Source organism: Opisthocomus hoazin, chromosome 1 (genome assembly GCF_030867145.1).
Source record: "Opisthocomus hoazin isolate bOpiHoa1 chromosome 1, bOpiHoa1.hap1, whole genome shotgun sequence".
In the NCBI taxonomy this organism is placed as follows: Eukaryota; Metazoa; Chordata; class Aves; order Opisthocomiformes; family Opisthocomidae; genus Opisthocomus; species Opisthocomus hoazin.
Genome location: NC_134414.1, coordinates 73,184,558 through 73,204,956, shown reverse-complemented (window position 1 = coordinate 73,204,956; position 20,399 = coordinate 73,184,558). Strand labels below are relative to the sequence as shown.

Below are 20,399 nucleotides of genomic sequence, written 5' to 3'. Positions count from 1 at the left end.
TCTCAAGTCGATGAGTGAGAGTAAGTTTTACAGGGAATACTGAACAGTTATGTGGTCAAAACTACTTTTCCATACAGGATACTTTACTAGGTTATTAGTCACTTGATCTGTATTCAGCAAATAAAAGCTAAATGGCCTGCATGATTAAGTTAATCATAAGTTCTGAAAGTCGGTGACTGACGGTTTTCATTCTGACATACCACACTCATAAAAGTTTATTAGTTAGGATGTGGTTAAAAATTTTATTTCTTCCTATCCTTAAGTGTAAGTTTTAAAACAATTTCATTTATTTGAAGATCTTTGTGATAATTGGAAATAGGATACTAAACTTAGTGTAAGCTACTTGTTTGTAGCTCGTAAGAAATCTGTCAGAATTTGCTTAAATATTTTCCAGTATTTTTAAGGGAATATAGGAGGGGAAGTTGCCTTTGCATGTAACTGCTGTTTTCTGCATTAGAGTCACTTCAGTCAACTATGCAACAGGATGAGGAAAGAAATGCCAAGATAAAACAACTCCTGGTGAAAACCAAAAAAGAACTGGCTGATTCAAAACAAGCTGTAAGTCCAGATGTTAATGACTGTGCATTCTGTTTTTAAACTAACTTTTAAAAAATGGACTGGTAACTGAATTATTAAGTTGCTGAGGTTTGAGGGTTTTCTAATAACCAGATAATTTTATCATGCAGGAAAATGACCATCTAATGTTGCAGGCATCATTAAAAGGGGAACTGGAAGCCAGTCAGCAACAAGTGGAAGCCTATAAGGCAAGAAACTTCACTTCTTTGTTAGTATGTTTCTTATTTAAGTAACAAGGGTGGGATTTTTGCTGGGCGGATGGAATATAGGCTGAAGAATGAAAAATGTGTGCTTTTTCCTACTAGGTTACTGGTTCTTTTTCTTGAATGAGTGTTGTCTGCTGCTTTCCCCAAATATTTCCCCTGTGGTGTTCTTTAAACAGGTTTACCCTTTCTTGTTCCTCTTTCCCTTTCCACCAGATGAGTAGTTTGAAGCTTGCGACTGGGATATGTTTTAAAATAATGTCTTTAAAAATGGAAGTTGCTCAGTTTAAAAATAAAAGAATGCAACATTGTCAGCAGAAGTCTTAAGTGTTGTCCATCTGTATAAATGTTATTGGTTGGGCAGAATAGGAATTGAATGTAATGAAAGGTGGCAGGGAAGGGAGAGGGCTTGACTTTTTTAAATGCTGCCACCCCACTGCTGTTCTCTCTCTAAACAAACATCATATATTTTTTAATTGAGTACATGGTAACCCCTGTCTATTTCTCATTCTGACTTTATTGGATTTTAATTTTGTGTTCACCAATTCTGTGCAGGAATTACTGTAGTAAAATCCTGTGTTCTCTGTGGTATGTCCCCTTGGAGACGGAAGAAAAAATTTTGTCATAGTAAAGTTTTCAACTGACTTTTTTCAGATTCAGGTGGCTGTACTAACGTCAGAAAAGCATAAAGTTCAGGAACACCTGCGAACTTCTTCGGAGCAACATCAGCGTACGTTGAGTGCTTACCAGCAAAAAATTGCAAACTTGCAAGAAGAGTGCAAAGCAGCCCAGGTACTCTAGTGGAAGAAATAATGTCAGAAACTTTAGAAGGGAGATTTACTGTGCACTCTGTCTGCTTTTCTAAAAATATTTTGCAGATTTTTCACCCTCCTCTTTGTCTGTCAAGAATTAGGAACTACCCCAGTGCTTAATGTATTAGAGTGGTGGTATAGAGCACAAGCCAGACTCTGTCCTGGTTGTCATGTATCACTTTGGGTGGAACATCTGGACTGCACTCTCACATTCTGAGTAGGGAAAACCTTGTGTGGTGGTAGTGGGGAGTCGGAGTTTATTTAAGATGATCAGCAAGTATACACTGCAGGAAAAAGAGAAGTCTTAAAAGTGGAGAAGAACAAATAAAAAAGGAATAGAATTTTCTCCATATAAAACCAGTTAACACAGATACTACTTAAAAAACGAAAACACTGAAAATACATATTTGCCAAGCACCTTTTAATATACTGCTATATGAGCAGCTTCTTAACTGGCAGCTGAGCTACATGTGAAAGTGACACTATTGCTGAGGATTTTGTTATTTCTGGGGTTTTGTCCATATGACACTGTGTTAGATGTTCCTGGAATCTAGTGTTTGCATTGGAGGCAGACAGATTCAGAATATAGTAGGACTATTACATTCGGACTGTCGTTATGGAGATCAGTGCACCACCACGTTATGGCCCTTTTTATATGATAGGTGTGCATCCTGCAGATAAGTAACAGTTGAACTCAGCCTCTCAAAAAACTTCTAAGTTTTAAAAAGGGGAACTGAAATGGACAGACTCTGGTTGCTGCTATAGGAGGCTTGTCTGAGTCGTACTGGTAGGTATGGATCATGGTTTCACAAATGCATTCTTTGTAACTGAGGACTTCACGGTACTTGCCCATGGTGGCTTGCTCCTTGCCCATGGTGGCTTGCTCCTTCATGTTATGAAACCAGAAGAGGGGTGTAGATCTTTCATGACGACATGGCTTGAAGCTGTTGGAAGATTAGCCTTCCTCTTTAGGTGCGCTACATCTAAAAAACAGATACTATTACAGTGTTATTAACAAAGGAAAACTCTGTCTAAAGGACAGGTAGACACCAAAGCAGATAGTAGGTTAGAAGACAAAAGTCATGCTGACATTTAAGTCTGTGTTCCTGAGGATGAGGACTTAGGAATATTCTAGGTCACATAGTTTAACTGGAAGAAAAGAGAATGATTAATTTAAAGAAAATGCCCACAAATCTTAGAGACTCCAGAAAAGCTGGAGTAGTGGCTATTTAGGGTCAGCGCCATGGAATTTCACTCACCAGCTCAGCTGAAGAGAAACTTCCCAAAATCCTCCTCTTGAAAATGAGAGTATCTCAGTCATCTCAAGGATGACTAATGAATCCATGAGCTTCTCCTGAGTTCCAGAATGATAACCTGCATCTGTGTTTTCTTAGAAAAATACACAACACTAGTATTTGAAGGATGGGAAAAATTCTTGCTGTATAGTGTACAGGCAAAGATGAAGCTACGATGTTTGTTGTGAGGTAATTTTCTGTATGCCCACAGAAACTCGTGTATCAGCTGACTTCAGAAAAGACGACAGACCAAACACCCTTACAGTCAACTAGAATATCATATCTTGTGCTGTGTATTACCATTACAAGGCTGTCTTAACTCCTCAAAATTGTGCATAACTTTAAGGCACATTAGATTTTTGTCACCTGGGTAGTATAAAAGAAAAACAGAATTATCCCTTTCTTTCCTTCACCTTTGCCTTCATTAAAAGCTGTTTGGTAGAACCTCTTGCTTCTTTAATCTCTGTTCAGTGCAATTTTTGAATTCACAAGTAGTCTTTCTTTTCTGTAATACTGGTGTGGTGAAAATCAATGTTTCTTACATTAAGTTTCACATTTTATGATACTCAAAGTCTAAATGAAACATGACCTTTTATGGTAGTCACAATTTTAGTTATCCATTTAAAAGAAGAAAATGCAACAGGTGTGGGGGGGTTGATGTAAGATGCATTTCATTTTAAAGAAGTAAGGGAGCAGTAGTCCATGGCATAACTTATTAAGGGTTTGTTTTCTGTGCGATAGGCTGAACAAGCATCTGTTACATCTGAGTTCGAGAGCTACAAAGTCCGTGTTCATAATGTTCTGAAACAGCAAAAGAATAAATCTGCTTCTCAGACAGAATCTGAGGGAGCCAAGCAAGAAAGGTAAAACTGAAATGTTTATATCCATACAGAAAAATACAGGTACTCGAGTTATTGTGCTTGCTTTTCTAATTCCTGACCAACAAGTGAGTTCCACAATTTAACTTTTTGCTGGAATAAGGAAAACATCAGAAGGGAGGCAGTTTGCCTCCCCGGTTACTTTGGTCTTTTTAAAAAAAAAAAAAACACAAAACAAACAAAACCCTCTTTATTTCTGCAAAGTTTATCTGATCTGTAATCTAACTGTGGCTCTGCGTATCTGAATTCAATCAATTTGTACCATGGTGGTACTATGTTAGTTTCCAATTCCTTGATTTGCCTTTTTTCACATTTACTTTTGTGTAGATCACCTGTTGTTACAGCCAGAGGGAGAAGTAAGGTGTTAAGAAGATTCTCATGAGCATAAATTAGCCAGCATCTTCTGCGTACACTTGACACGTCATTTTCTCTGATATAAAGTACTGTAGTGAAGTGCTATTTCCACCTAAGAAGAAAAGAACAGATTGGTACTGTTCAGCGGAGATCACTTTGAACTTTTTCAGGAAGGAATGGTTTAGTGTGGCTAAAGCTCTGGCTGCCAATTCAGTCATCAGTTCCAGCAGATTTATGAAATACTGTTGTCTTATCAGACTGCTAGAAAAGCTACGCTGCTAGGAGTTCCCTGAAAATCATTTAAGTGTAATTGTAAGGCAGCTAAATTTCAGATTCACTTCAGAAAATGTCTGAAGCCACTGCAAAAGTAGATCAGTTTCTGTAAGTTATTTTTCTAAGTTGTTGATAGCCGTCCTTGGTGACAGACTGGGCGTTCACATGCGAGATTCAAGTCCCTTCTTGATGCGGGTTCTGAAGCAGTACGTGCATCGGCGGCTGAAAATCCACCAGAGGGAGACTGGTGCTTTGTTAGAGGGCTTGGGTTTTACGGTTGGTTTAAATACATTTTACCCCTTCTTTTCTTTGAAGCAAGCAAACTGCAAGAGTTGCGTTCTTTGTCTCTCCTTTTTGCACAATTTTAAGAAGTTCTGGTATTTTTATAATAAATAATATAATAAATAATAATAATTTATTTACAAGTGTCAACTCTAAGGGTTAATGAGATATACAGTTCATGAGATAATTAAGATGTCTTCACATATAAATACAGAAAGCATAAAAGGAGAATGTGTGTGACTTAAGACTTTTTCCTCCTGGTGTATCTGCTTTTGATTAATTTCTGATGGAGTTTATCTGTTTTTATATATGCTATTGCTTTCTAGTCCTTTGCTCAGAATTCCCTTCAACCATTTGTCTCCTGTATTCAGTCTCATTGAACTGACGTGGATTTACTAACCAAACAAAAAAAAAACCTCCACCACTTTTAAGAAGAAACTGTTTCTCCCATCTGCATCCCACATATTATTCTCCTTCTGTGTTGTTCCACCAAATCAGCTTGAAGTAGAAAGTGGTAGCGGTCGCATGTTCTATCCTAATAGTTACACTCCCAGCAGTTCAGATGAGAGGTGATAAACCTATTTGTACCCATATTGAAAAACAATCGCAACTTTCCTCATGGTTTTATGCTGCAGTCACATTCTAACGTTCTTTTAGTTGTGGTGGTGTATTGGTTTTATTATAAACAAGCAATTTGGATCAGCTATGCAAAATGTTGTGGCTATAATATGGGTTCTGAAATAATATTTTCTTTTGAATTGTTTTTTTTTTCTTTTTTTTTTTTTCCCCAATGTAGAGAACAGTTGGAAATGGTGATAGGCCAACTTAAAGTTAAGCTGCAAGATGCTCAGCATAATTCACAGATGAACGCGTCTGAACTCCAGGCGTTGCAGTCTGAACATGACACCCTGCTGGAAAGACACAATAAGATGCTGCAAGAGACGGTTGCAAAAGAGGCAGAGCTCCGTGAAAAGTATGGTCTGCTGATGAATAGATATACATGTATTTTATTTTATGTGAACTTTAAGGGCTGGGCATGCAGTGGCCTTTAACTGTACTTCCCAAAAAAAGGGCATAATTATTGAGAAAGTTAAAGGAATATTCAAAATTACTGTTTTTTATGTTTCGTCAGCTTTCAGAATTTTCTGCAATGAACACAAAGTAGTAGCTGATCAGGGAATTTCAGATTTCTGCAAGCTTTCTACCTGTTAACTCTTAAACTTAAAAATTAACGTTTGTTAAGCACGGTGACTGTTTTTAAGTTCAATACTGATCACTACTTTTGTGTTGGACTGCTCAACTAATTGTTATGAATGTTTCCTATTGGAAAAGCAAGGTAGTTAAATGCAGAGAAAACAATTTCACAGACAAAGTATCCAGTCCTGCATCCACCAGTTGCCTTTCTTACAGAAGGTAATGGGTTTTAAGTCTATGCTTGCCACAATGTTAATTTGCTGTTTCTTTCGAAATAAAGGATCTTCCCTTGCCTTTTCTCCTCTGTTTAGGGTACAAAGGAGTTCACATTAAATATTCATTAGAAATTGCAGCTTAGTGTTAGGAACTGTTGACTCCTTGTCTCTGTCTTTTGTCCTGTCTTATCTGGTCCTGATAGCCACATGATGATTCATTATAATCAACTAAATTATGTCCTTCTGCATTTTTCTGGAAACAGTAGGTCACAGTAGGTTCCCTTTGTACAGAGAGACTAGCTTTTTGCTGCTCTGGCTATATTTAAGTTTGTATGCTTATAAGGACAAGTCCTATGCTTAGTCTTTCCGTACATGCACTTGTTTAATTGCTTGTGAAAATTTTGTCTTGCTTCTGGAGTACCTCCAAACCAACTACAACTGCTGTGTTACTGACATTTTTCTTGCTAAGAACTACGCTTTTCCACCATTTTTTGCACTGAAAGTTGAAACTTAAAAAAACTAAACTTAAGTTCTTAGAAACTGATGTTTTCATAAGTCCTGCATAAGTGTTTGGTAAATAAATGTTCAAGGAAGTGGAGCATAAGGTAAGTGACATGCCCTGTATGACTCTGTAAACAGTCATGTTGCAGTGTTAGAATTTAATAATGCTTAGACCACAGTGTCTCTAATACTTTAATTTCTCCCCAAAGATGTCTGAATTTTGCATTCTGAAACAGAAATCAAGAGTTTATATAGCACAGTGCATTCATATGATAGGTAGTAAGTGTAACTTTCTCAATGTTGGATTTTCCCTGTAAAAGGAGGAATTTAAACGGAAAAAAAACTGCACGGTCATTCTAAGGTAATCGTACACATTAAAATTGAAAACTACTATAAAATGTAAAAATTTTGAAATATATAAAAAGTGTAAGAAATGAACAGCAAAATACTTACGTTTTGTGTGTACGCTGTTTTCAGGCTGTGCACAATACAATCTGAGAACATGGTCATGAAAACAGAGCATGCCCAGATGTTGAGTCAGCTGACAGCCCAGAACGAAACTCTCCGGAACAATTTCAGAGATCAAGTCAGGAACCTGCAAGAAGAGCACAGGAAGACAGTAGAGACACTTCAGCAGCAACTGTCCAGAGTAGAAGCTCAGCTCTTCCAACTCAAGAGTGAACCAAACACTAGAGGTAACTTCCAGTCATAATACTGGCATCTCACGGGTTTTCTTGGGTTAGATACAAATTTGTGTACCTGCATCTGAATCTAAAATGTGCTTATAGTGTGTGGCTCTGTAATACACCAGAAACTTTTTCTGGAGAATCTTGCAGCATGCCACATCAATCCACTGATACCAAGTAAGGAACATGTCTTTGTTATTACTGTCCCTTAAGAATCTTAAGGTACTTGTTGCCCTCCTCCGGACGCATTCAAAGCTGGTGGAAGGACTGGAAGGCATGTCCTGTGAGGAGTGGTGAAGGACTTTGCGTTTGTCTTGTTTGGAGAAGAGGAGGCTCAGAGGTGACCTCACTGCTCACTTACAGCTTCCTGAGGAGGGGAAGTGGAGAAGGAGGTGCTGAGCTCTTCTCACCGGTACCCAGTGACGGGACATGTGGCAGTGGTTGAAAGCTGTGCCAGGGGAGGATTACCCTGGACACCAGGAAGCATTTCTTCACCGAGAGGGTGGTCAAACCCTGGAACAGGCTTCCTAGAGAGGTGGTCGATGCCCCAAGCCTGTTAAGAGGCATTTGGACAATGCACTCAACAACATGCTTTAACTTTTGGTCAGCCCTGAAGTGGTCAGGCATTTGGACTAGATGATCACTGTAGGTACCTACCAACTGAAAGTGTTCTGTTCTGTTCTAGAGTCTCCATCACTGTCATCTCTTCTGCAATATCTGCACTGTCAGACGGATGGAGGGAAATTACTTTGTAAATATTCAGTGCTCTTCCTATTAGTTTATCTCAGATTTTGGAGCATACAAATGCTCCAGTATGAGGGGTGTAAAGCTAAAGAAAAGTGTATTTAAAGATGTTTTAACAGTGTTTGTTATTGGAATACTTGCTGTTTGACCACTCTTCTAATTCTAAGATTTTACTGTGTTCAAGCTCAAGTGCTATTTTTATATCTGTAAAGTTACTAATTAGGATATAGTTGGAAACAGGTGAAGCAGCAGTGACAGTTTAAGAAGTTACTCTTTCCATATGTTACTGAAACAGCAGGATAGTGCATATGGTACAGAATAATTTACACCTGACATAGGACTGGTTGAAAGAAAAGTTATTTCTGTTTTGCATTAAAAACATTTGACACCCTTGTCATAGCTACAACACATCTTCAGGGAGAGTTGCATTAAGTCATAGTCACTGAAATAAAAATTGCCAATCAAATTTGGATTTAGAAACAGTTTGTGATTGGAATGATCATTTAGAGGTGAAAGGCTGTATTTTCTATTATAAATGTTATGTATGTATCTGGCTTTCTCTCTTTTCTTCACCTTACCTCCCCTTGCATTTTGAAGACTGTTTTACGTAGTGCTCTCCAGTTTGAGATAGGGCTATTTCATAGGTGTGACTATCAGTTACGTTCTGATGACAAACATCAGTAAGTATCTTTCAGGTCCAGCTGTTCCAAATCCAGCAACAAAGAGCTTAAGAGAACGACGGAACACTGACCTTCCTGTTCTCGATGTGCACACTGTAGCTAGGGAAGAGGGAGAAGGTATGGAAACAACGGACACAGAGTCTGTCTCTTCAGCCAGCACCTATGTACCATCCTTGGAACAACTTCTGAACTCCCCAGAAGCAAAACTTGGTAGGTGGAACATGCCACTTTTTGAAGCACTTGCCTACGTAAGTTGCAGAAGTTTGTGCCCTCAAAATATCCAAGAATGTTGTGTTTTCATGTTTTTAGAATCATAGAATCATTTAGGCTGGAAAAGACCTTTAAGATCATCGAGTCTGACATTAACCTAACACTGCTGAGTCTGCCAGGTGCAAGTCACAAGTCTTCTTAAGTGCCATTGAGTGTACACTCTCCTGAATTTCTGTATGAGTTTTGTCCTTGAGTAATGACTAACAATAAAACACTGCTACAGGTTTTAGGGATTTAAAGATTTCGTATTTGTGACATTCTAAAGGGAAAAGACTGGATGAGCAAGTCAGTGAATAGTTACAGAACTCTTTATGTTCTGGACGAGTAACTAGATATTCAAAATTTAAAAATACATGGTAGCATCTGATCATGTTTTAAAAGTCTGATGAACACTGTGGAGAACTGTTGAAAACCTCCCATCTATGGGCAGGAGACAAGGAAGAAATTAAAACCATGTATCTTGATGTACTTAGAACTGATTTGCCAATCTCCTTTTAATATACTTGTATTATATACAAAAATAGATCACAAAACAAGGATGCAGAAGCAGCAATGATGCCTGTTAATTTTGCAGTCTGACTTTGTGTGGATTTTCTTTCTAAGAAACTACATGAATCAAATCCTAATGCTAAGTTAGTATAAGGAAGATGCAAGTGCTTTTTCCATCTCTCAGTATTCTTTTCCAATTAATTGCAGAACCATCTCAGTGGCAAGCAGAACTCACTAAGGATGAACTGATTCAGAAACTAAACACAACAGCGAAAAGTGCTGATCACTTGAACGAATTACTTCGTGAATCAGAAGCAACCAATGCAATCCTAATGGAGCAAATAAAGGTTAGCAGACATGCAGGAAATGTGGGCACAGATCTAATTTCTATGGTCTGTTTCCTAGATCAAATTTTTAAAACCAAAAATGTTTCAGAAAATCCCAGTCTATAAAAATGTGGTGACGCAAAAGTTAATTTGGAAGGGCTTTTATTCCATAGGACTAATTAGCGCTTCCAGAGTTGACTTCAGTTTTTTGTTTTGTTTTTTTCCTCACAGTTTCCAGTCAGGGCTGGTGAGGGAGTAAAAGCTGCTACAAAAAAACCCTCAGGAGTTTGAACATTCAGTGTTCAGTGGAGTGACTCTACTGTTTTCACTCAGATAAAAGCAGTGAATTCCAAGGGAAGCATTGTCAGGTTTCTCTTCTTGTAACCCCTTTTAACTGTCTGAAGTTAAAAGAAGATATGTGTTTAAAGATGTATGTACTAATAGAGTTTGTTGATTTGATTGTACTTCCCTGAGTTTTCTGAAAACGTTTTTGAAGTTAACCTATTTTCTAAACATGCGAAGCTTTCTTTTATAAAATGTTTCCTAATGAACGATAATATTGTTAAATCTTTGATCCACTTTGCTTATTTAACTGTTCAACTTTTACTGAAATTGAATAGTTGGTTACAAAGTTGGCTACTGCACAAATTTTATCAAAAAATGTTATTTTTGATCAATAAAAAGTTATTTCTGGACAACATCATCACGTGTTCAAGTTTCACTGGATGTTTGTCCAGAATATGATGCTATGCACGCATTCTTTTTGAAGCAAGCTGCATAATGGATGGGGCCAAACTCTTTTCAGTGGTGCCCAGCGACAGGACAAGGGGCAATGGGCACAAACTGAAGCAGAGGAAGTTCCAGCTGAACATGAGGAAGAACTTCTTCTCTCTGAGGGTGACACAGCACTGGAACAGGCTGCCCAGAGGGGTTGTGGAGTCTCCTTCTCTGGAGATATTCAAGACCCACCTGGACAAGGTCCTGTGCAGCCTGCTGTAGGTGACCCTGCTTCGGCAGGGGGGTTGGACTAGATGACCCACAGAGGTCCCTTCCAACCCCGAACATTCTGTGATTCTGTGATTGATTCTGTCATTCTGTAATTCACTTTTTAGCTCTTCAAAAGACCTTTTTTTCAATTGCTCATTATATGAAGCAAACAATAGTGCATATTTTTTTCCTCATCTGCAGCTTCTTAAGAATGAAATAAGAAGATTGGAAAGAAATCAAGAGAGAGAAAAGTCTGTGGCTAATCTAGAGTACTTGAAGAATGTTCTATTGCAGTTCATTTTTCTGAAATCAGGAAGCGAGAAAGAAAGGCTGCTCCCAGTAATAGACACCATGTTGCAGCTCAGCCCTGAAGAGAAGGGGAAGCTAGTAGCAATTGCCCAAGGTAAGTGCTGTTCAAGACACTGTTGCAAAAAAAAGGAAAAGTGGAAATAAAGGCAACTGAAGTTCTGTACTTCCTTTTATGTAGACGTTGAAGGAAAAACAACGCTTAGCAGCACAATGCCAGCGTGAGCTAGCAATAAAACCATTTTGCTCTGTTGGGAAGTTACCATTCAGTTTTCAGAAAACAGAACAAGTACACAAAAATATAAATAAAATTAAGGTAAAATATAAGTTCTTCTGAAACATACACATTTTAGGAAGATGGTAGTAAGCTGTAAAGACTTAATGTGTTCGTGTTTTGAATAAAGATTTCTGTCAAAGTGCCCTTAAAATAGCAGTTACTATAAATCAATTACTTTCTTGGCAAATGTTCTAAAAAGATAATTAAAGTAGTCCTCTTGAGGCAGTACTGCAGATCTAATATTAGTTTCAATATATTGACTTCAAAAATTTCTTCAAGAAAATGTGCTTGTCGTTTAAGAAATAAAGGAACTAGGGAAGGAAGGAAGGAAGGAACTAGGGAAGGAAGGAAGGAACTAGGGAAGGAACTAGGGAAGGAACTAGGGAAGGAAGGAAGGAACTAGGGAAGGAAGGAAAGGAAGGAAGGGCTGTATAATAATGTTCTGGCTCCACTTCAAGTACTGATTGGGCATTCGTTCCCTTAAAAACACTTTTTAAGATATTGTTTGTCACTTCTCAGTAACAACCTGCAGCTGCTTCTACTTCATTAGCAACTGACATATACTTTATTTTAAAATTAATATAAAGAGTAAGTACTGTGTGTATATATAAGCACTCTCAAAATCACATGAGTAAGAAAAGTGGCAAAGTACTGCATTCCATGATAGGCTTTGCATTTGGAAAGATGAGATGTAAATTAAGTCCATAGCATTTACATGTTGTTCTGTCTCTCTGATGAACACTGACTGGATTTTTCTGGAGAAGGGTGATAAATGGCTTCTTTAAAGCATCCTTAAGTACCTAAAGTAAAGTGGACTTGGTGATAAAATCCATGAACACCTGTGGCAGCCTAAGAGTGAGTATTGAATGTTACCTCTTCAACAAGTTTATGAGGACAGCCTTTGATAAAGGACAGAGGCAGGGGGCAGAACCAAATGATGCAATGTGTAACATAATAAACTTTAGTTTAAAGTATGTTTTTCTTCCTCCTTCAGGTGAGGAAGAGAGTACCTCACGGCCCTCTGGGTGGGCTTCATACCTCCACAGCTGGTCGGGACTTCGATGAGACAGTGGCAATGCTGAATCTTTAAACGCATTCCATAGTTGCAAAAAGAGAAATCTTAATGTAGAAGAATAATCTTTTGGTGTTGTAGCACTGAACAACAGCATTTTACTTCTGTGTGTTATTTTCAGCTTTTTAGGCTAAGAAAGAAGCCCTCAGTAGCTCTGAAAGACTGTCCTATATTCTGCTCTGACAGCAGTGAACTTCCTCTTGTAAACGTTAAAGCTGATGATCAGAAGTATAATGAGAAGTGACAAATTAATTGCAAATTCCTTGGAAACAGAATTTGACAAACCTGTGACAGATCTTTTGATACTGATTTAAAAACTCAATCTGATATAGTAACTGGAATAACTAGACTTTAGACTTAAAGCATTTTGAAATGTTTACAGTTTCACATATTTTTGTCAGCTCGCTAATTTATATGGTTAGTGTTGTTCTCTGCACTTTGAAGAAATTAAAATGGAAGTATTTCTTTTCTGGTGATGCTTACAAAATGTGAGACCATTAAGAAACAGAAATGGCATTTTCTGCTTTGACTTGACTAAATTTTTCGTCTTGGTTTTTTTTTTTTTTTGTGCAAAACCTTAATTGAAAATATGAAGATAATAGTCCACAAAATGTAGATGAGGTCTAAAACTATATGAAATATAATGCTTGGCATATCTGGGGCATGGTACTGTAGCAGAGATTAATGACATCTATGGAAGTCTGGGGATCATACTCCAAGAATCAGAGGTCATAAGTGAGCTGAAGCTTTGGGAGAAAGGGCTTAAGCTATGGCTTTTTACCCTGAGGGTGGAAGTTTGTGTTCAAGACCAGGAAGAAATGTGTCATTACTGTCATGATGCCTACACGTTGATGAAAAGACCACGCATGCTGACTTAGTCATATTGAAGACACTAAACGAAAGGTCCGAGTCCATAGGTCAGACTCCTACCGATAGCTTCTGAAAGATAAAGACAGGACTTTTTTAAATAGATGCATCTTTCAAACGTTCCAGTCATTGAAGATGTTATATTCTTCTCTCACTTCTCTCTCTTTGCATATGTCATTTGCACAAACCTTATGCACAAATGAGATAATCTCTGTTCCAGGTTATTGAACAGAATGTTTGGGGGGTTTTCCCCAAGAAAAATACATCTTTGCCATAGAACTACTTTTTCGGTTATCAACGCAGACTGTTTTTTAGTTTCGGTTGTCTTTTTCCCCTTTCTAGTCCATGCTGCCTTTAACTGTCTTAATTTATTTGTAAGTTATTAAAAAGCATACACATTTTTAAACCCTGCTTACCTTCCAGCAAGAGTCTCTCCATCTTTTTCACTCATATTTTCATGCTCTCTGTGCTGCTTTACAGAATCATTCCCTGGTGTATATATACCAATATGAAATAGTATTCTTTCTTTCCTGTCTATCTTAGTTGAGGCCCTGAGGAAATGATGCCCATTGCTTTAATATTACCTATTTGGGACTGTGATTAGTCTGGCCATACAGCAGAACGACAGCACACATTGAGAATAAACTCTTCAGTAACTGTGCTTTTAGTTTAATTTTTCGCTTCTTGTATATATTTCAGTACACCATCAACGCAGCCGACAGGCTTTATGTACATATTTTTAACTCCTTTCCACAGTCTTAAGCACCTCCTCCCCCCCCCCCATATGTGTTCTAACTGGAATCTTTGGTTTGTGCTACCAGTGAAAACATTCTCTGTGGATTTTCAGATCACAGAACTGATAAATGGTAGTGTGAGGATGAGTCTTGTAGGCATCTGTAGTTTGAAAATGTAGACAGCAAACATGAGGCTACGTTTAGGTTTTCTTGCATTTGCTTTTGAAACAATTATCGTATCTTCAGCATTCACGTTTAGCTCCAGATCTTGGATGTTCAAATCCAGCTGTGCATAAGAAGCTAGAATTCGTTAATGTCATTCCAAAGAATGCCAAAACAGAACAACACAGGAGATTTGAAATACGCATAACAATAAATGCAAGGTGATTTTCAGAATGGAAGCATGTGAGTGGAAGGGTAGGACTTTGTCTTACTTACTTTGAACCAAGTTTGCAGCTGACCTGATTTAATCTCTTCTGCATGATGCCTGCTCAGCTGTCTCTTTAAGAGCTGTGACAAGTTCCTTTTTGAAATGCACATATTTCAGAAGTGTAGATTATTTAACATTGTAAGCTGTGAATAAATGTATTCAAGTAACATATATCACTGGCTGTATGAAATACCAGTTGCTTATTGACTTCTTTCAGGTCTGAGTTGCATGCTCACTGTTTTTTGTAAAACGCAAGTATTGCACTTATGAATGTAGTGGACACTTCTTGCATTACTATAAATATTTTTTTTACAATGGAGGATTAAGATCTTAGTGTAAAGGTATTTTAATAACTGCTACTAAACTGTTCTGTTGCTTAGATTGCCAGAACTTACCTTTGTGGCAATAAACTGTGTGCAAGCAAATATATCAAATTTAATATGCACTTGCAGTAAATGGCATAGAAGAATGCGGACTGGAAGATGGATTATTTTGCATAGAAAATGTTCTATATGTCGTATATTTTCATTTGTAATGTACAGCATTGTAGCTGTGATTTGCTTTCAAAAAGCGATTTTAAAATTGTAACTAGTACTGCTGCTCCTTGATGTACTGTGGTGCTCTCTTTTGGAAGAGCACTGTGTTGACTTTGCTTTCTGGTTCGATTGTTTTCTTTTCAGTGCCATATTTTTGTTAGGATGTTTCCCAGGAAATGTAACCCTGCCCAAAGAGTTTATATGCTTAGGACCAAATTTTACTCTTCTGTCAGCCTGCCTTCAGCCCAAGCCTAAGGAGTGTATAATAAAAAGAAAAGAGACTCTGCTGCCACTATGCAGGGTATATATCAATTAAAAACCAAAAATGGGAGTGATTCTGAGTTCACAGGCCTGAGTGTGCCCTGTAGTGGCATTTTTAACTGGCTGTACTGGAAATGAGTCATGTGCCATCCACGTGCTGTTTCCCCAGAAGGGAGACGCATCTGTGCAAGCAAAATGCACTCCATTTGAAAGACAGGACCAGAGCTTGCCAGTCTGTGGTGTAGATGAGGCCAGCTGGATTTAGGGTTCAGGATGGCCAAAGGGAACCTGTGTTAGAAATGATACATGGGAGAGTGGAGTTGCTTTGTTTCTTTCCTGACCCCACTTCCACAAAGCATAACTGAGAATACGTGGTGAGATTATTTTCTAAATTTAAATCTTCCTTTGGCTATTGCCCTCCATCCGTTTGCTTTGATAACAGATGATATATCCTGAAATTGTGGAGGAATGTTTAAAAACTCTTCTTAGTTTGATCTAAGTGGCTTTGAAGGCAGGTTAACCACCTATGCTTCATTTGGCTTATGCTTTGGCTTCACCCAGTGCACCGATACTTCCTCAACTACCTGCTAGTTCTACAGTTACTGGTACTGTGAAGATATCTGCCCTAGGAGCCTTGCAAATAGCAGTTACCACCCACAAGCTGAGAAACCAAATGTATGAAGAGATAAAAATATATTTGTTGTAGTAATTTCAGAATTGCTAGTGTGAATAGAGAAGTGTTTTGGCTCAAAATACGTATTTGATGGCCTTTTCATGTGGCCATCGCTTTAATAAAAATCACCTTTACCCAACAGAGTGCCTTTTTCCCTGAATGCCTGTTGTTACCTGAGAAAATGCTACTCAGGTGCAAGGTAGAAAACAAAGGGGTGTTTACTGTAGTATTGAAGAGAAGATTTAATGGGTCTGGTGTAGTAGCCACAGTCTTTACTTTGGAACACAGAAACAGTGATGGATACTTCTGGATGAATGGAAGAGGAGAAGAAATTGGTTTGTTTTACGTTTTTTTAGGGGGGTTTAAAAAAAAAAAAACTCACTTAAATTACTTCAAATATGTTGCTAGATTGCGGCCAACAATCTGACAATATCTGACATGAAGGAGAGGAGGGATGCAGAAGGTATTGATGTTCTTGTTAGAAGGATTGCACTCAGTATTTTTATTTTAAGTACTAGCCACCTTATAAATCAGCACTCCTTCCAAACAGCACTCAGCTTTGAAATGGACAGAATTACCTCTTCCCTAATTCCCTGTAATAATTTTTATGTATCTGCACAGTTGTCATAGTGCAAAAATTAGATGCTGTATGCATGAAGAGGTGGGTGGGTGGTTGGTTTGGTTTTGCTTGGTGTGTTTATCTTCTTGCCATCCATTTTTTGTTAGGCTATGCTTATTACACAAATGTGTGGTTGGAGAGGGGATCATAAGGTGCGAAAGAAGTTGACATAACAAATGGATGTAAAACAGTCAAAAAAGCAAGCCTGATATTTAAAGTCAACTTCTAACAGCTTTCACGTGAACATATATATGCGTAGGGGAAAAGAAACAATAATATGGCTGCTTTTCAAACTGAATTTGATCTAAAATTTATCATACTGTCTTGCAAGAATGAGAAGGTGTGTCTTGGGTTCAGGAGATTCCTTCCCATCCTGTGTTCCTCTGGCTCATTCTGAGGATCAAGGCTGGACTGAATAATGCAGACTGAGGGTAGTAAAACAAAGTGGAAAAATGCACATCAGTCACTGATCCAGCAACTCGATCCAGTTTGGTATTAGCGAATCACTTATTCTTCCTCCTGTCAGGTGAATGCCTCTGGGCTTCTTAAGAGTCCAAGGTAAAGGTAATCAGTGTAAAAACCACCGTGCTATTTTGGGCATGGGCACAGTCCCAGTCCTCTTATAATGGCTTTTGAAAGTGTTTTAGATTGATAGACATTGGAAAGCAGCTGTATATGACTAAAGGATTTAAAGAGGTTTTATTGTTTCATCTGGAGGCTTAATCACTTGAGAATTAAAGCTTGTTTTGAGAACACTCGGACGGTTTCCGGAGCAGAGATACATTTTAGTTCTTGGATCTCTTGCCCTTTGCAGCATGCAGCACATCTCAAAAGTAAAAACCATGGAAATTGCTATAGAACTCCAGAAAAAAGCGTTTACCCAAGTACTGTTTTACTGTCGTTATTCCCCCTTGCGGAGTTACGTTGCTGATGCTCAGCATTACTTTTGGCAAGGGAGAAGGCAAATCGCGTAATTTTTGGCTTTTAGCATCTAAATATTTGTATATAGAGTAGTTAGCGTTCCTCTCGCGAGCAGTCACGCCATTTGCTTAAACCTGCGGCTGCAGCAGTCCGGGCGAAGCTGACAGGTTCTGCAGGACGGATGGGTGGTCGCTCCGCCCCACGGGCAGAGGACAGCTGCAGCCTCTGGAAGAGTGGAGCGAGAGGCAGCTGGAGGGAGTAAAACTCTTGCGGTTGACGTGGTGGCTCTCTGGCCGTAGCCCAACGTTCTCCACCAGCCCTCCTCTTGGAAGGGGGTGAAGCCAGTTGTTTGCAGAGCGGTGGGAGATGGTGGGCAGATGATGCTTTTCTTGCAGGAGGAGGATTTTCAGAAAACGCAGGAAAGCTAAGGATAGGTTTTGTAACATTGTGTGAAGGATGGAAACTGCAGTGACAAAAAGCTTAAAATAGAAAAATTACAAACTTCAGTTACTTCAGGTAGGAGCTTGTTTGTTTTCCCTCTAGTTATCTCAAGGTATTTGACTGACTTCTGCGCCTCTCTTTGGAGGACCTCAGACTACTGGCATTAGCAAAAACATCCAAATAACCACAGAAAATCATAAACAGGTAATTTTAACTGACATCAAATTGTTGTCATTGAGCAATGATTTTATTTTTTTAACCAATGGTGATTCCACTGATCTTGCAATAGCTGGGGATGCTTGTCCTAAAATATGGTCCATATGCGGTAGAGAAGGACGGGGTTTGTCAGCAGGATTTGCCATCAGATTTGTTCCCTACGTGCTGCGGTTGAACAGTGATGTCTTTGAAAAACTATTTCTGATGGGCGGGTTAGGAATTTGGGGTGGCTCAGGGAGTGCTTTATTTTTTGTGATAGGCAGAGCATCATGAGCATAGTCTGATAAACAGAAGGGATGACAGTGTTGTAAATTAACTCTTTTTATAGCTTTATTGATGTAGACAGCTTTCAGTTTTGAACTTTTTTTAGAGCATCACTAACAATAAACATTGCTTTGGATAAATTTCCATACGTATGCATATGTCCTATTATATGCAAGTGGCGCACAAGCTTAAATAAAAATGTGAGAATAATACCATAATGGTCCAAAGTCATTAAGTTACTTTTTAAAGCACCTGTTTTGTGGTACTGCCACATAAGCTTTTTCTTTAGCCGTTAGTGTGTATGTCCAATTACTGACCTTGTCATGAAGCAGAAATTTATGCTGCTAAATAGGGAATTTTAATGATCCACTTTGCGGGGTTTTGAGATTGTGCAAGAACAGGGATATAACTTTTATAGATCAATCTCCTTGCATCTTCCAGGAAACGGTGAAGCCAAATATACTAGGCACGTCTAAAAGGCATGATGCAGAAATGTGACTTTGCTTTTACAAGGACATCAGAATGATCACTAAAATAAGTCTGTTAGTATTCTGAGTAAACTATATACTATTTTTAAAAACAGCAAAGATTTTTTTTTTTTTTATGGAGATCAAATAGTGGTCAAAACTTATTTCTACAGTTCAGTTGTGAAGTTACTAATGCTGAGCAAGAATGTGAAACCTAAATAATTTGTTACTTGTGAAGTCATTAACAGTTTTGCCAGGAATGTTTAGCGGGACACCCTGCGTTCAAAAATTACTCACACTTAAATGATCAAAGTTTCCTTTGCTGTTGCTTTAACTTCGTAGCTTTGAAGGTATGACATGAAGAACACTGACAGAGTTTACAGTTTAAATCTATTCATTATATTAAACAACCACGGGGCTGCAGTGTTAACAGGCACTCGGAGTCAATAACAACATGAGGAAGAGTCTACTATCTGCCGTTGCGTGAAGTTCTGGGAGAAAGCAAAAGCTAAAGCAAATACTACAGGTGGAAGTTACTTATTCAAGTCTCTTTATATCACTGGGGCAAAATTGTAAAACACTTTCTGGAAATGAAAATGAACTTGGTGTAAAGATGCTGATACTTGTGATCACAGAGACAGGCAGTCAAATTCTTTCAGCAAACACTTTCACTTCTACCACTGCCAGCCACGGTCCTGTATGTTGGCATTTCAACAGTGGTGGAAGACTTAAAGTGCTCTGGAAACAGAACATCAAAAGCATATGTCTACTTAAAACTTTTTAGTCTAGTATAGCAGGGAGAGATGGAAGGGGGGAAAAAAAACCAGAGACATTAATTCTGTGATTAATATGCTGGTCTGGAGACATGGAGTTCGAAGTCCCTGCTTTTCCACATGCTTCCTTTGTGCATTTAATTTCAATTTCTCTGTCTCTGTTTCCCCACTTGTCTGCTGGGGATAATGGCACTTCTCCTCCTGCTGCCAATTACATTAGCAGTAGAATGTTTAATTTCGTGATAGGTTTGTAAGCAGAAATAAGTAGGCAGATCACCATATTTTTTAAAAAACTGCACAGGAAGAAAATGGTCGTAGCCTGTCATTATACTGGACCGGATGGAGTGACCTTTTCTCCTTCTGAGTTTGCAGTATCTGTTTGAATCCTATTAAATTCTTTGCATCAGTATTCTGGACTGAATTTTACAAGTTATTTAGAGTGCCAGCATGCTCTAATACTATGTAATGGAGAATTAATAACAACTAAGAATGGCTATGTCTGTTGCGCAGCAAGACACAACAAAAAGTTAAATTGGACCCCAAAGCCAAGGCACAAACTGGCTGCAAACATCAGAGAGCCTAGGGAGGCAATTTGTGAAACTGAATTCCTGTTTTTCTATTGCTACGGAGTTTCCAAAAGCTGCTAGTACTTAGCGTTTGGCATACGTACATGTTTGGTGGAGGCTCTCCCACTCTTTATGAATGCCTTTGCTACTTTGAGATTATATTGCTAAAGCACTAGGCTCTAGGGATGTCGCCTTTAAAAGCACCGGAAAA

The 20,399-nt window shown here is 38.4% G+C and overlaps 1 protein-coding gene across 1 annotated transcript in view; it reads left to right on the top strand.

Annotated features, from left to right (window-relative positions):
* GCC2 (GRIP and coiled-coil domain containing 2) overlaps positions 1 to 16,060 on the top strand; it is a 33,960-nt gene extending 17,900 nt beyond the window's left edge. The window contains exons 14-23 of the mRNA XM_075425740.1: positions 458 to 558; positions 687 to 764; positions 1,434 to 1,571; positions 3,628 to 3,749; positions 5,470 to 5,646; positions 7,061 to 7,278; positions 8,709 to 8,903; positions 9,660 to 9,799; positions 10,967 to 11,168; positions 12,343 to 16,060. Coding sequence (XP_075281855.1) covers positions 458 to 558; positions 687 to 764; positions 1,434 to 1,571; positions 3,628 to 3,749; positions 5,470 to 5,646; positions 7,061 to 7,278; positions 8,709 to 8,903; positions 9,660 to 9,799; positions 10,967 to 11,168; positions 12,343 to 12,413 — 1,442 coding nt within the window. The 3' untranslated portion in view covers positions 12,414 to 16,060. The remainder of the gene's footprint in view (positions 1 to 457; positions 559 to 686; positions 765 to 1,433; positions 1,572 to 3,627; positions 3,750 to 5,469; positions 5,647 to 7,060; positions 7,279 to 8,708; positions 8,904 to 9,659; positions 9,800 to 10,966; positions 11,169 to 12,342) is intronic.
* Positions 16,061 to 20,399: the final 4,339 nt, after the last annotated feature.